Genomic DNA, 15604 nt, shown 5'->3' on the forward strand with positions numbered 1-15604 from the left:
TACTTCAAACAGGAGCTGTACGTAACAGGTCAAAGCTGCCCTGCTTTGGCTAGAAAGAGGTTTAGGATGAAATCATACAAAAAGGCAGAAAGCAAATGGAAAAGCTACAGGTGTTAGATGGCGTATCAGAGAGATGGATTTGCCTTAAATTTCTTTGAAGATACCAGACTTTTGCCTGCCCAGCAGAAGTCAATGGGAAGCCTGGCAGGGAGCTTGGGTAAAGGCAATATCAAACACTCTGTCCCCAAACAGGGACACAGCACCAGTGCCTCAAGTGCCAAAAGGGAAGCAGCTCTGTCCTCCCATTAACAGCATCTCAGACACTGCTCTGAGAACATCCATTAGCTCCAGTATTTCCCAAATTCACTTAGAGGCAAGAAAGCATCAGTACCTTGGTCTTCAGATCATAGCGTTCCTCCTTATGTGTGCCACTGTCCACCACGTGGACAATGTCATTGATGGTGATGGAGGTCTCAGCGATGTTGGTGGCCAGGACAATCTTCCTGACGCCAGGTGGAGGCCTCTGGAAGATGTTCTGCTGGTCCATCATGGGGATGTTGGAGTGCACTAGGAAATAAAACTAGCGTCAGTCCTGCCCTGTTGAGCTACTTTGCAGTACAAGGCTAAGGTGGGCAGAGATTCTCAGCCTTCTTGTACCATCACCTCCTGCTTCCAGAAACGGGGACACCACTTGTAAATACTGTCAGCAGTTTCCTGCCAGCCAGACCGCAGGAAAAATTTTCCAGACATCACCTGGGAAGGCTTCATTTCAGTTGCCTCAACCTATAGCCCAACATCAGCAGCAGCTCTGACCACCTCCCGTCCCAGAGAGGCTAACGGCACCACCAGAATAACCCTGGGCCCCTAGCAGAGTCCCAGTCCTTCCCACAGTCCAGTTCTGCAGCTCCCCCTTTTTGAAAAGGTCTGTGGGGCAGGGGAATGGGGCATCCTCATTGTCATTTAGTTTCACTTGGTCAAAACCAGTTACCAGCAAGGACCTGTAACTCTTCTACATCACGTTTGCCCTAGTACAGATCAGCGATGTGAAGAGATTCCCAGCAACTGCACAGAACAGCAGGGGAGCACAAGAACACACAGTTTTCAAAGAACACCTACATTTATTAGCAACTGAGCTGTGCTCCTGGCTGGCCTTATTTGGCATTGAATAGGGAGGACCATTAAAAAAACAAGCAAAAAAACCCGCAAACAAACCAACCCCCACAGTCTTACAGCCTTACAGAGCAATACCGACTTTTGTTATAAATTTCCCTCCTGGGATAGAGAATGTTAAATTCACTAATCAAAGCTGAGCTACAGAGCGCACCTCCATCCCCCAAAACAGGTCTTGAAGATCTTTTCTGTGTAGGCTCTGCATGCAGCTACAGCTGTGCAGAATTTAGCAGTTTCCTCCTTGCCTAATTCTGAATTGCTGGAGGCAAACAGGAAGCCAGTTTCTCTGATCACACACAGGTTTGGATGGTCTCTGCTAGGAGGAGTTATTCATGCTTAACACACACGATTACACAACAGGTACGTACGTTAGGGCATACAAGCTTGCTCTGTACCCGAGTGCAACAGCTAAAGAGCTCATCAAGTGAACCGGCCTATCCATTCTCCTGAATTCTGTGGAGAAAAGGTCTGGCCCTGCCATCTCACCTGGTAAGACGAGGTACCGGCTGTTCTGAGATCCGAGCATCTCTAGCAGACGCTGCTGCACTCCTTTGATTTCCTGCCAACCAGGGAGGAAGCAGAGGATCCCCCCTGAAACAGAGGAAGAGTTAAGAACAAGCAACCTAGAAATCCGAACACTTTTCCCCAGCTGGAGACAAAGAAACTGCTTCTGCTGCACAGAAGGGACACCCGTTATTCCCCTAAGTCCATAGCAATCTTTAGCCCAAGAAACCCAAATAAAAGCAGAGCCCTGGTCTGGGATGCCCCCTGCCAGCTAATCTCTAAGGAAACCTGCATCATACTTGTCATGAGCAAATGAGATACAGCCATTATGGGAAGTCAGACCCAGGGGAACGCTGTCTAGACTCCATACTGCTATGCTATACCTGCTTCTGTGAGCTCATTAGGGCAAGGATTTAAAGCCAGAAAGAAACCAGGCCACCTGTAGTTTGAGAGTGAAAACCTGCTAGCTTTGAAACACTTAAAACATTTAGCAGTCATCCAAGAGTCATGCCTTCTTCACAAAAACACCACCTCCCAGACAAAGATTGGGCCTCCAATACAGAAAAATAACGAAATTGTGCAGCACAAGGCTGTAAATGCTGCAGCACAGACAAGTCTTGCTCTTCACCCCCGCAGGAACAGCTGTATCTCAGGACACTATGGCTGGGACACTGAGGACAACTGTTGTCTTAGTCAAAGACTCAGAATTGGCTCCTGCCACATGGCATGAGACAACCGGGTTAACAGGAACTCAAGGTGCCTTGCAGATGTCAGCTCAGCATCATGTTTCCTCCACAAAGGGTCTGGGACTCTGCAGGGTTCGCTTTCCACCCTGCCAGCAAAAGGAAAGAGCAAGGGAGCAAGGCAGAACCTACCCGGTTCTCCATGGGCATCAATCTGGAGCACGAGGTCTGTGATCAGATCAAGATCAAGGACACATTCATCATCCGATTGCTGGATAAAACAGGACAACACATGCAGATACATGAGCGGCAATCTAGCAGCCAGCAGAAAGACACACAGCCTCCCAGAGTATCTTCTGGAGCACGCAAACGTCTGTACTTGGACAGCCTGCGCAGGACTAGGAGCCAGGAACCCCAGGAGTCTGGTTTTGGCTCCATCTGGAACCCACTCTGGTAACAACGGCTGCCAGTTTCCTCTGCTGTGCAGTGAGAATATACAGTCCCTTATCCGTTCTCTGGACTTGGAAGCTAACTGAGACCTGTGTACCTCTATTGAACAGCAGCTAACAAGGAATAAACATTAACGTGACATTTTTGGGGACAAAACTGTGCCATATGCACCTGGGACTTCAAACTCACTATGCACAGAACAGCAGCTTTTGTATCTCTCAGTAAAGTGGAACATACCTATCAGGCCAGCTCAGAAAGCGCAGCTAAAAATCCCAGGCTCAACAGGAACAATTAGACGGCCCTGAAGGCAATGGGACACCCTCAGCGAGTTTGCTGATGATACAAAACCGGGAGAAGCAGCTGATACACCAGGTGGTTGCTCAGCCATAGGGAGGGACCTGTACAGGCTGGAGAAATTGGCTGATAGCTCCTAGTCCAGCAAGATGGGCTAGAAAACGTCTATAGAGGGCCCAGCCAGCCTCAACGATTTGGTGACTCCATTGACCCACAACTGAAGTAAGATTACCCACAGCAAAGAGTACGTGTCTGGAGGGCATTTTCCAGAGGTTCAGTATGACTAGCTGCAAAAAGCAGCGATCAGGGAATTCAGTCATGCAGGACAGGGAGCACTTAGGTAACAGACTCCTGTAAGCCAGAACCACCCTAGTCTCGGGACCAGGCTTGCACAGAGCACACAAACACTCAAGTCTGCATCTATGTATATACACGCACAAGTACAACGAGCTGTTAGTTTACTCAAACATAAACAAGCTTCACGCTAAAGAGGGACAAAACTAACTTAGACCCATATCTGAAGTCATCTTTATCCATAAATTCATCAGAATACTCTGGGGATTCTACTGAGCTGACTTTCCCTCACAAGGGTCGAGGGGGAATTAAAGCTGTCAACAACCACAGGAAAGAGGGACCAGTGCCAGGCCCAAACCTCCCCTGCTGACATGCCAGAAGTCAGTACCTCATCCACGGGAAAGAGCTTAACCATCACACTGCGTACCCACCTTGATCTCATAGTGCCGGTGCCGATGCCGGCCCAGCTTGGCCAAGATCTCCTCCAGGTAGTACTCCTTCACCGGGTACATGAAACCCGGCACCTTGACCACAGGGCAATCCCCAAAGTAATGTGAGAAACGCTGATTGTCTCCCGTGGCACTCATTAAGACCAGGCGCAGGTCAGGGTTAAGCTTCTGAATGCCTTTCAGCAGGATGAGCAGGAAATCAGTGTTGACATCTCGCTCGTGGACCTCATCGACCACGACATGGCTGACACCTTCCAGGCTGGGGTTCCCCTGTAACTTCCGCAGCAGGATGCCCACAGTGCAGAAGAGCAGGGCTCCTCCCCGGGCAGGTGGCTTGCTCTCCAGTCGCACCTGGTAGCCCACATTCTTCCTCATGTTGGGACCCAACTCTTGTGCCACTCGCTGGGCGACTGAGATGGCGCTGATCCTCCTCGGCTGGGTGATCACTACGTTGCAGCGGGCGCCACGTCCCTCCAGGATGTAGTGTTCCAGCAGGAGCTGAGGGATCCTCGTGGTTTTCCCACAACCTGTATCTCCTGCTATTACCACCACAGGGTTCTGCTCGATGGCTGATAGGATGGTGTCCTTGTGAGGATCTACTGGTAGTGGGTGGCTCTCCTGCCATGAGGATCCTCTCCTCTTCCAGAGGGCAAGGAGATTCTGGCTAAGGCGCACTTCCTCTGCTTCCAACATGGGTATATATGTCTTCCCCGTGATTGCATCACTTATCGCACCAGATTCCTTGCTCAGGTTCATCATGTCATCAGCAATCCGGGGCCTGGATTCCCTGATGTCCACTGGATACTGGGAGAGATGGAGAAAGTTGGCAGGGACAAAAAGATTAGTACCAGTCCTGAGAAGAACAGAAAGAGACAAGTGCCTGGAACAGACTGGCTTTGCAGTGACCACGAAGCTTTGCCAAAGTCTCTTCAGATTTTAGGTAACTCAGACACGTTCTGAATTGAGGTTATTTAAATTGCGAATTAACTCGAGCAGCTCCCTACATATTCCTCGTTGTGTCCCCTATTTTAAGAGAGCTATTAGCATTGATGCCTGAAGTGACAGGCACAAAACAGTAACTTAAGCTTTCCAAGTCAGTGGCTACGCTGCATGCAAATGATGCAACGGCCTCTCAAAGACAACTTTTGGAAACTATCAAGTTACACCACCACCATTCTCTCCCTCAGGAAGCTCAGACACGTAACTTGCACAAAACATAAGCATTCAGCTAAGCCAGAGGTATTTTATCTTGGCAAAAGAAAAAACAGAAGTCACACATCCCACAGGAAGAACTAAAAGGAGCAGTAATAGGTCAGGAATTGTCTAGAACACAAATCAAAGCATTGGCCCAGATGTTCGCAGGATTACAAGTTCAGCTACAAATCAGTACTTTTGGATTCAGCCTTATTCAGTCGCAAGCCATCCCTTCTACACATGGTGTGACAGCTCATGTCTGTGTAAGCACGGGAGGCAGACCAGACTCCTCCAAGATGCTGCCGTTTACCTAACTTTTCTAGCCCTTAGTCCAGTCACTCACAGCAGGTCATTCAGAAGCAGCTGCTGTCTGAGGTGCAGTCTTGGCTTTCTAGGACATCCACTGTTGTTTCCTTTATTTTACAGTATCTGTAAAATACCGTAAAGATCGCCCAAGATCTCTACTGTTCAGGCCAAAGAGTACTCCACCAGCGACATGCCAACTTCCAAACACAGGCATTATTTTCAGTGACTTCAACAAGCTACCCACATTTGTACCTGAGCTATGCTCAACCTCATCTTACCTTAGTGCTAACTCCTGCTCTGACAGTGAATGCTGCTAAGGAACCCTGTCTTGGCCCTGCTTCAGCTCCCGTGGCTGTCTGTTCACCCTGGTCCACCAGGAAGAGGGATCTCCTGGGTGAAAGCACCACCAGGTGCCTGAGGAGCTGCACTCGCTGCTGATGTACAATACTGTGAGACACACTCTCAAAGGAAATGTGCATGGAGACACTCCCAAAGGAAATGTGCCGGTATCGGCACCTCACCCTTGCAAAGCTACAAGGCACAACCACAGTTTAATGGAACCAACACCTGCACAAGGCAGCATTCATAGGGAGGCTATAAGCAATCCAAAGCTGCACTCCGTAACTTCTCAAAAGCCAAATAATACAGACAAATGTCAAAGGTGAATACAGAGACAGTCCACTGCCCAGTGAGGGTCCCCCTTACCCAAAGGTCAGCAGAGACTGATCAGTTTTTGTGGCAAACTATTAAGCCATGAATTCCCTCAACATTTCGATGTGAGGCTTTCAACCCACATGCAACTCCTGAAGTTACATGGGATCAGCCAAAGGTGATTCTCAGACCGCTGAGCAAGCCTTACATGATTCAGATAGTTCTCAATCTTGCGTAGGGTTGCTTCGGGCACTTTGATGTGGCAGGGTTTCCTCTGGTTCTCACCAAGCTCCCGGAGTGAAGTCATGTTGTACATAGCATGGCTGAGGGGGTTGTTGTTCTTGTCCACCAAGCCAAGGCTCTGCAGAGGAAGAGGCAAACACCACTATCAGGCACAAGACTGCTGCATACGAAGTGCTGGGATATAGAGTACATGGGTCCTACATGTTCAGAGAGGCTAACTAACTCTTTATCCCATATCCCAAACCCATCATTCCTGCTTTTGCCACAGCAAGAAACAAGACATGATCCCATCTCAGCTCCCGTGAAACAGACACACTGGAGACAACCACTACCTGCCCCCAACACAACACCACTCACAAGGAGGTCTTAAACAGAGCCACCAAAGAAACAGCAGCCACAGTTATCTGACAAAACCCTCTTGCAAGGGCTGTTAACTCTCTTGCTATGGTTCTGTTATGTTGTGTCAATTCAGTAACAAGTCCTACTTTATTTTCTTGGACTTCCCCTCTTCTGACTCTAGAGTCTGCAGCGAAACTACTGCAGCTATGTGTCTGGGTTAGTACACGGACAAGAACGATAAGACAGTCTGTCTTAGTAGACAGCAGCAAGGTAGCCATGGGGACAAGCCAAACACTGCCAGGGTGATCCCTACACATCACTTTTTGTTGAGGGTTCAAAACAAGCACAACAGCCTCCACAGGTCAGACACTAGATGGGTACAACAGCAATTTGGACCAAATCCCAAGGTTTGGAAATAAATGTTTATTAAGCATGAAGTCAAAGATCAGCAAGTTTCAGGCATCACCCCATTAGGCTCAAATATGGCAAGTGAGGTGCAAGGAGCTCTGTTCACAGACACATTAGACATGGAATGTAGGAGCCACGTGTATTTACCTTAAGCTTCTGACAGGCCAGGGCTGCTGCTTTGTTTTCTGCCTCCACCTTGCGACGGCCCTTGGCAGCAAAAGTCATCGGACAGGGCCAGCGGAGCGTGAGCTTGCAGATCTTGGTCTTGGTGCCTACTGTACGGAACTGCATGTATTCCTAAAAGACGCAGAAACAACATCAGTTCTGGGGAGGTGTGAAGAGTCTACATAACTACCCAGGCATTTTCAAATACAGCCCAATATTCCTAAGCAAAGCTTAAGTTGTTGGGGTGGGTTTTTTTGTTTGTTTTGGGGTTTCTGTTTGTTTGTTTTTAACAGTGCACCAGAACAAGTTTAACTTCACTGAATTCTGCCCGCCCCCAGCTCACAAGGCACTGGCTAAGCAAAAATGAGGGCATACAGCTGTGTGGAAAACGTCCCTGAGAGCCTATGGGGTGGAGCACAGCTACTGTTTGCTAAGCACATGAGGACTGGAAAGGCGGTGGGTGACACGCACCAAGGAGGAGGATCACCAGATACTGACAAGAACTGAGTTGTGGAAAGATTCCGTCAGTGCAGAAATTGCACATTGCTCCAACTAACACAAACTTGTGTTTGTTGCAGATGTATGGGGAAATGCAAATGTATCACCTCAAAAAATATTCTCCTCCATTCAGACAGCAGCTCCTGTATTGCTCTGGCTTCAAGTAACAATACTCCTCATGCTTCTGTTAAGACATTTCCCCAATTCTCACCACAAAGCCTTTTCCATGCTCTTCAGGCTGATTTTTCTAGGCCTAGTTTTAATTTCCCTTCTCTCCCCAGTTCTCAACTGCCCCAAAAAAACATTCAAAGTGATTCCAGTTGGAGTCTTTCAGCTTTGTCCCTGGCAGGAGTCAAACAGCATCTTACCTTGACTGTGGAAGAAGAGGTTGCAATCTGAATCACTTGGGCCAGGAGATTTTTTGGAAGTGGGAACTGTGTCAGGGCACGGATGGCAGTGTTGTCATCTGTCATTTCAATGGAACTCCCTCCTCGGCTAGATGGAAGATCAGAACAGTTTGATATGCAAATATCCACTTTGTGCTCAGACCTACCTCAATTCAGGTCTGCTACTGAGGTCTGAAACTCGGTAGTTAAAGGCACAAATAATTTTGGTCATCTGAAAAGTCAAGCAGTGTCTTGCTACTAAGATCTGTCAGTCATGGAACAATCACACAGCACCGTAAAGCCACCTACTAGAAAGCCATCAGAGCTTTACGCTAACACTGCAAACCAGGTAGCATCAACAGATTTTAACAGATTTAGTAAATAAGTAATTCCAAACGCAAAGAACATCCCTAAAAACAACCATCACCATCAGGATCTTACAGATCTTACTCCTGTTGACTACTAAAAATCCAAGATTTGTGCCCATAAAATACGAAGTCAAGCAAGCAACTAGGATGATGAAGAGAAGCAGATTTAATACTGCCTTCAAAAATTAGGGTGGTCAAGAAAGGTCAAAGTGCACACGCACAACTTCTGGGAATGGAAATCTCTTTAGGCACAGAATAATAAGAAAGGCAGGTAACAAGTAGGTAGCAGTCTATCCAAAGGGCAAGACTCCAGAGAAGACGCCTATGCATTCTCTTGTGATGACAGCCAGGTAAAAGACCAGGATGCCCCACCATTGCTCGCATAAAGAACGGTACAGTAGTCACTGTTTGGCCCACCTGCAGGCCACACCAGCACCGCGGGAAGCTGCAGCTCAGCTGCGAGGAACTGCAGGGGTGCATCATCAGCATGGCTGGCGGGGCGAGGGAGGGGGCTCTGCCCCTCTGCCCCGCTCTGCTGAGACCCCCCTGCAGCGCCGCCTCCAGCTCCGAGGCCCCCAGCATAAGGAGGGCACAGACCTGTTGGAGCAGGGCCAGAGGAGGCCACGGAGATGGCCAGAGGGCTGGAGCCCCTCTGCTGCGCAGCCGGGCTGGGAGCGCTGGGGCTGTTCAGCCCGGAGAAGGGAAGGCTCCTGGAGACCCTGGAGCACCTTCCAGCAGCCAAAGGGGCCGGCGAGGAAGCTGGGGAGGGGCTTTTCCCAAGGGCCTGCAGCGCCAGGACAAGGGGGAACGGCTTTGCACTGAGAGAGGGCAGATGGAGATCAGAGCTGAGGGAGAAATCCTTCCCTGTGAGGGCGGCGAGGCGCCGGCACGGGCTGCCCAGAGCAGCTGTGGGTGCCCCAGCCCTGGCAGTGCCCAAGGCCAGGCTGGACGGGGCTGGGAGCCACCGGGGCTGGGGGAAGGGGGCCCTGCGCGTGGCAGGGGTGGGACTGGGGGGTCTTTAAGGGCCCTTCCAACCCAAACCATTCTAGGATTCTGTGATCAGCTACAAAGAAAAGTCTCTCCGTTACTGCCCTGGATTAGCAGCTATCAGGGCAGACGTACCTGGCATCTCTGCCTGGGGTTCGAGCATCCTGATGTGCCATAGGTAGATAATCAGAAACATCGATTGCTTCTTCTTCCAGCTCTCCTTCCTCCAGTTCCCCTTCCTCTAGCTCCCCTTCCTCCAGCTCTTCTCTCCTCATTGCTTTAGGCATCCTGCCCTGTTCCATGGGCTGGATGGAATCATCTGGCTCCATCCGTCGCCAGCAGGTTGACAAGTCAGCGAGAGAAGGTCCGGACTTGGAGCGCCACTTGCCCTCTGAGCACCACCTCTCGTCAGGACAGCCAAGCTGGTCAGCAAGAAGCCGGTACTTTGCAGCATCAAAGAGCTCATTTCTCGGCCCCAGCAAACCCCAGCCCTACAAGAGAAAAACCCCTTGTTAGCTGCAGTAAAGAGGCAGATCTGGGTTACTGCAGAAAACCAAAATACATCTGGCAAAGGAGACACATACAGGAGCAATTTCTTCGTATCCCACAAAACAAGACAGAAAGAAAAAGAACTTTCAGAAACTTAAAGCTTTCCTTCTGCCGTTTTTCTTAAGAAAGGGAATCTGTTCACTAAACATACTTCCCAAAGCACAACTGCTTAGCATCACATAGCTTGTTAGAAAGGGTGCGTCAAGATTTATTGCTATTTTACAAACTACTAACTATATTTAGCATCTGAAGTTTTGAAACCCACCTCAGAGCATGAAATTTATCTTTTTAGAAAGGCTAGTCTAAACAATTATAATCTGGGATAACACAAGATGAGAATTCAGGGAATGATTCTTCTCCTTCCTTTCATTTCACAAGAACAGTTATTCGCATAAGCAGTACCAAGACCTCCCTAACCCAGCATTTTTTGCAACAGAAGAGTTCCTAATTACTGCTGGCCTACCACCTACATTTAGAACCTCACCTCACATGAATCTCCAGACATATCTACAGTGCAACACATGCTACATCTTACCAGACCGCTGCAATAAGTTAGAAGTTACATCTCTAGGCCTCCCAATGGCCCCATATTAGACAAGGCTGTATTATATTGTGCTGAGGAGCACCTAAGACAGCAAGAGTTCACTTTGCTAGCTATTGTACTCAAAGTCACTACATTCACACTCTCTACATCAATTAGATACTACTACTTTTCTTGAAGTGATGACTGTTTATTTAAAGCAGTATCAGTAGCTATTTCTATAGCTATGACTGCACAAGGCTTCTCATCATGAGGGCCTTCCATTAGGTTATAGGTTTAACTGGAAAAGCACCAGCGTTAACGCTTTGTATGCTGAATCTGTGGTTTCAGATTTGGGTTTTTTTTAAGTTCTAAAGTACAGTTTAGTCATTTCCAAAATCTGGGGAAAAATATATCATAAGCATAGATAGGAATTTTTTTCCTTTGAAAATTTCCAGGCTCTCAAAGGAAGCAAGAAACAATGCTTTCATTGCACACTGACTAGCGAGGATAAAATAAGCACATATTTCCAGTGGATGTTACCTGAATGAGCACTAACCATGTTTCGCGTGGAACGAAATCAGTCAGTGAAACCAGTCTTGCTAATCACAGGATTAAAAAAGCTAGCCTAAGCACAGGGGGCAGCTGAAGAAACTGCCAGTTTTCATGCTGCAATTCTTAACTTCTGAAGGCTAGTCACTTCTTAATGTAGCTTTCTCTGTCTACAACCAAATCAAGAAGCTCTCTTCTTGTTAGACCATCCACAGCATCTTTTTCCTTAGCAGGAAGATATCATTGTTCCTACTCCACAGATGAAAGGGAAGCTCCAAAAGCAAAGAGCAAACTCACTTGCTCAAGGTTGCAGACAACAGTCAGTGGCAGAGCTGAAGACAAAACTGCATCTCATCCTCAGATAGCAGCTATGGAACACCGTTACCTTAAAGAGTGACCTTTGTAACCGTACTGTACTTGTCTGACACTGGCTGTGCACAGATAGCAACCATGTCCAGCCGTAAGTAAGTGGCTCGTAAGACAGAACATAGTCTGTAAACAGAACACGTAATTGCCACATTATGGCTTACAGGAAGAGGAAAGAAAAGCCCCTGAAGGATCTGCACTTACAAAATACACACAGGTAGACTGACAGAAGCGCGAGTTAGTGAACTGTGGCAGCAAATACACCTGAGGGAAGCTCGACTTGCCACAGACACCAAGACTAAGATAGAAGCTGATTAAGGTCTAGGACATAAAGCACAAAGACCAGAACTCAAAGAATGTAGTGAGTCCCTGCCTGGCTGAAGCAAGTGGACTTTTATGTTCAGATGGATTCAGACAGCTCAAGGCTTCGCCCTCTACTCTTGATTAACAGACAGGCCAACTAAGAAAGTGAGCAGGCAAAGAGAGAGATAAAAGTCAGAAATCACACCACCAAAACAGACAAGGCTGGCACACTCAAAGGCTTGTTTCTTCAAGCTAAGGAGCAGCATAAGCTCACCTTGAAAAGCTGACATGCTGCAGCTGCTGCCTGCCTCTCAGCATCAATCTTCTTGGTCCCATAGCCTTCCACTTCCACATTCTTAGGCCATTTTATGTGCAGAGTGACTTTCTGAAAAGCAAAGATAACCAGTTAAGTGAGACAGTACAGAACAAACTCTCTCCTCCATCAGGAGCATATCTACTTCAAATATCTCTGAACTCCAGGCAAAGAGAACTACAAATGAAAAATCCCAAACAAACTGCTTGTTTGGTCCCTTTATGGGAAGCTCCATTCCAGTAACATAGAAAGAAAAGCCTGGAAAAGGGATACAAGGTGCCCACAGTCACATAGAAGCTGCATGGCTGAGCCAGGCCCAAAAGCCAGGCTGACTTCCAGCACAGTGCCACATACTCTGGGCTTCACAGGCTGCAGTGTGTCATCTCAGAGGAATCAAATGCCAAGAGCTCATTACAAGAACAATTCAGTTTCAGAGTAACTGCTCCTACGTACACTGCAGCACACCAGACCATGCCTGAGAACCAACATGCGATTTCCAACACATGTCCAGTTGCAATGGCAAGCAATTCTTCCTAACTGCTTCCTCACTGTAATTTTCAGTAGCAGCATACTGCATCACAGTTACACAGGCAGCGACCATACTCATTGGGCACATGAGAATCCAGCCTTCTGCATATGCTGCCCAACACAAGCTATTACAAGAACTAACAGCACCGCCAGAGCTCCTCTTATACCAGTACAGTTGGATGAGAGCAGCTGCAAAACTTGCAGAGGCAAAGAATGCTGAAAGCTGAACCCTGCCCTTTCTTAAAAAAAAATCACTCCAAACCAAGAACTCGCTCTACTCCTGGCCGTGCAGATGCTGTAGCTGAGTTTCTGCAAGGCTCAAAGGAGGGAAACGCCTAAGGAATTCTCTCCTGTTTCTGCAGCAAAGATGAAAGGTGGCGTTTAGGTCTGCTGGGAAAACCCCACCTATAAGGCTAGAGAAAAGGCTCCCGACTTCAGCAGTCTACATCTGGCTGGCTGCCTGCCACCTGAATCTCATCTTACCGTAGGAAATTGCTATGCATTTTGCCTGGGGGCTCTGCATGAAAAGGCACAGACCTGCTGAGAAAAAAGTTGTCTCATGAAGGCCAAGTTACTGGGTGCTCATGAAAAAAACCTTGCTCACTTCCAACCCAGACTTATCCAGGTTGTCTCACCTGTCCTTCCATCCCCACACACTTCTCTGGGTGGTTGGTTTTGTGCGGGCGGGGGCGAAGGTAAGGGAGGGAGGAGGTTGAGATCCAAGCCTTGTTTTCTCCAAGAGCTCCTTTGGGGTTTTTGTTTATTATTTTGTTTTGTTTTAATCTAAAGTTATCCTCAACATTAACTCTATTTAAGTGCTAGCAAAAACATGAACTGATTCTGCAAACTAAAATGATAAGGCATTCGTTATGGTATTCAGAAATTCACGTTAGGAAACTGTACTACAGCTCATCAAGGAAAAGCAAGAAAAACAATAAAACAATAAAGAAACTCTAAAGTAACCATTTACTAACGTGTTGCCTAGAATGCAGGGACACTTTAAAAGGGGCATGGTAATAAAAACTCTGGGGAATTTTAGACAGAAATTTGTTGGAAAATGTTAATCCATCAGAACTGAAGCTTCTCCTGGAACATACATTACAGTCAAACTTCAGCTGGAAATTGCTTTCAGCTCTAGAATGAGAGCTAGACGATAAAAGGAGGCAAACCCCCGAACACAGAGCACCCATCAGTTAAGAACTTCTGCTCAGTTTATAGCACAGATTTGGATCTAGGCCTCTCACATCCCACCAAGAGCTCAATCTATTTGGCAAACTGTTTGCCTGGAATTCCTCCATTTTATTTAACAACAACAACAACAGAGTCTGTATTTCATTTTGCCCTTAAGTAGTATTACAAGCCTCCCGCCATCGCAAACAAATTCTTCTTTCTTGGCTGCAATTGAACATTTTAGGCTTTGGCATTTGTTCTATTAGAATCTACACTAAAATCTAGGCCTACTAAGATATAAAATACAGCATTTAAACTTCAATTTTCTGAGGTAGTGATGTACATTGCCCAACACATTTGCGTACAGACTATGTGTCTTTCTCCTGAAAAAAAGCCAGTTACAGTGAGCTACTTAGAAGAAAAAAATCCATCCTTCCACACACAAAAGGAGAGGGACAGGACCTACATTTATATACCTATTAAAGTATGTGAAAATAAAGAGAAACTGGAAGAAGTGAGACTATTTCTTGTTTGAGAGATGATCACAGAACATTGACATTGAATTAAAACGCTTCTATAATTCTCTCTATTAAAGAGTTATTTCCAGGATTAGCAGTATTCCTGGCTCACTTCCCACTCTTATGTGCAACATACCTACCCGCCACCCATCCCCTCACAACAGGATTACCTTTTTTCTTGGCCCATTAGTATGGATGTACACCAGCTTGTCCCTTGCATGAGAAATGCCCAGGGCTCGTCCAATCACACTGTTGAGCAAGTTTTTAGGCTGTGGAAATTCCTTTAATAGGTCTCTGGAATCTGGAGGGAAAAAAAAAACAACAAAAAAAAACCAAACAAAAAAGAGGAACTAAATATCTTATAGTTCTTGTGCAGTCCTGTTCAAAGACATGTTGTAACACCTGCTTCACTGCAGCTCTGTGAGCATTAATATCTCTAAGGTTACAGTGAGAAAAGTAAGCAGAGGTATTAAGTGGTTCACCTACAATGTCTCCAGGCATCAGCAAAATGGTACACAGGAGTGCAGTCTCCCGAGCTCCACATGTAAGATGACACTGCAAATCCAAAATGGACAACCATACTGTTTGTCCCAGGCTTCTGAAACACACAGCTTGTTTCCCCCTCTTTCAAAAGCATGAATATCCTCTAGTTAAAACTGCAGCACTGACAGTCCAACTCCATGATCCAGTGATGCCAACAGTCACCTAACAGTTTGGAAGGACTTTTTTTTCGCCCCAAAAGGACACAGTGTCAACAGAAAAAATTACATACTACATATACCTGTTGAACCTGAATACAAATATCATAGCCCAGAATACAAAGCCCAGATTAACCCATGGAGTTGGTGGTTTCCTCACTATGGAGGCAAAAGCAGCTCTGTTTGTCATTCTTCAATGTTGAAAACAAAATGAGCAAAAACTATTTTGAACAGACTTTGGTATTTGTATCCCCCTCCTGAACCATGCAGGTCACCTCAGGGTTAAATCAAGGGCCTCAATGACACACAAGCTACACATGAGATGCAGCCATTGGCAGTAATGTGAAAAAACCCTGGGGACTTCTCCCTGAATTTATTGAGATGGCTGGGTTAGAGGCTGGGAATATGGGTTTGTACTAAATTGCTCAGAGAACCCCCTGGAAAGAAGTTTGCCAACACAGTATTTGGAGATCAACCAGCCTAAGCAGGAAGCTAAGAAGCAGCGCCAGAGGCAGCAGGCGTTGCGGGCTGGTAGGACTGGCTAGTTGAGCACAGGTCCCCTGCCCCAGCAGGTGAGAAATACTGCTCAGGCTACAGCGCTTGCAGGAAGGGGATATTAATGATCACTTCACATCACTCATTTAAAAAAAATAACAATAATACAAATCACACTGCCCCCAGACAGAGCAATGTCACGC

The 15604-nt window shown here is 47.0% G+C and overlaps 1 protein-coding gene across 8 annotated transcripts in view; it reads right to left on the reverse strand.

Annotated features, from left to right (window-relative positions):
• The window catches only part of DHX30 (DExH-box helicase 30), a 35962-nt gene that overhangs the window by 6507 nt on the left and 13851 nt on the right, over positions 1-15604 (reverse strand). For 7 of the 8 annotated variants that reach the window (XR_005103753.1, XM_037384256.1, XM_037384262.1 and 4 more), the window contains 10 exons: positions 14379-14509; positions 11954-12064; positions 9525-9880; positions 8017-8143; positions 7133-7282; positions 6204-6356; positions 3827-4648; positions 2550-2628; positions 1657-1761; positions 392-567 (listed from right to left, as the gene is read on the reverse strand). Coding sequence is in view for 7 of the 8 variants with exons in the window: in XM_037384256.1 (XP_037240153.1) it covers positions 392-567; positions 1657-1761; positions 2550-2628; positions 3827-4648; positions 6204-6356; positions 7133-7282; positions 8017-8143; positions 9525-9880; positions 11954-12064; positions 14379-14509 (2210 nt within the window). In the remaining variant the exon portion in view is untranslated. Of the gene's footprint in view, positions 1-391; positions 568-1656; positions 1762-2549; positions 2629-3826; positions 4649-6203; positions 6357-7132; positions 7283-8016; positions 8144-9524; positions 9881-11953; positions 12065-14378; positions 14510-14694; positions 14804-15604 lie in introns of those variants that run through there. The other variant, XM_037384257.1, reaches the window with a different exon arrangement.

The sequence above is a fragment of the Falco rusticolus genome, chromosome 4 (assembly GCF_015220075.1).
Source record: "Falco rusticolus isolate bFalRus1 chromosome 4, bFalRus1.pri, whole genome shotgun sequence".
Classification (NCBI taxonomy): domain Eukaryota; kingdom Metazoa; phylum Chordata; class Aves; order Falconiformes; family Falconidae; genus Falco; species Falco rusticolus.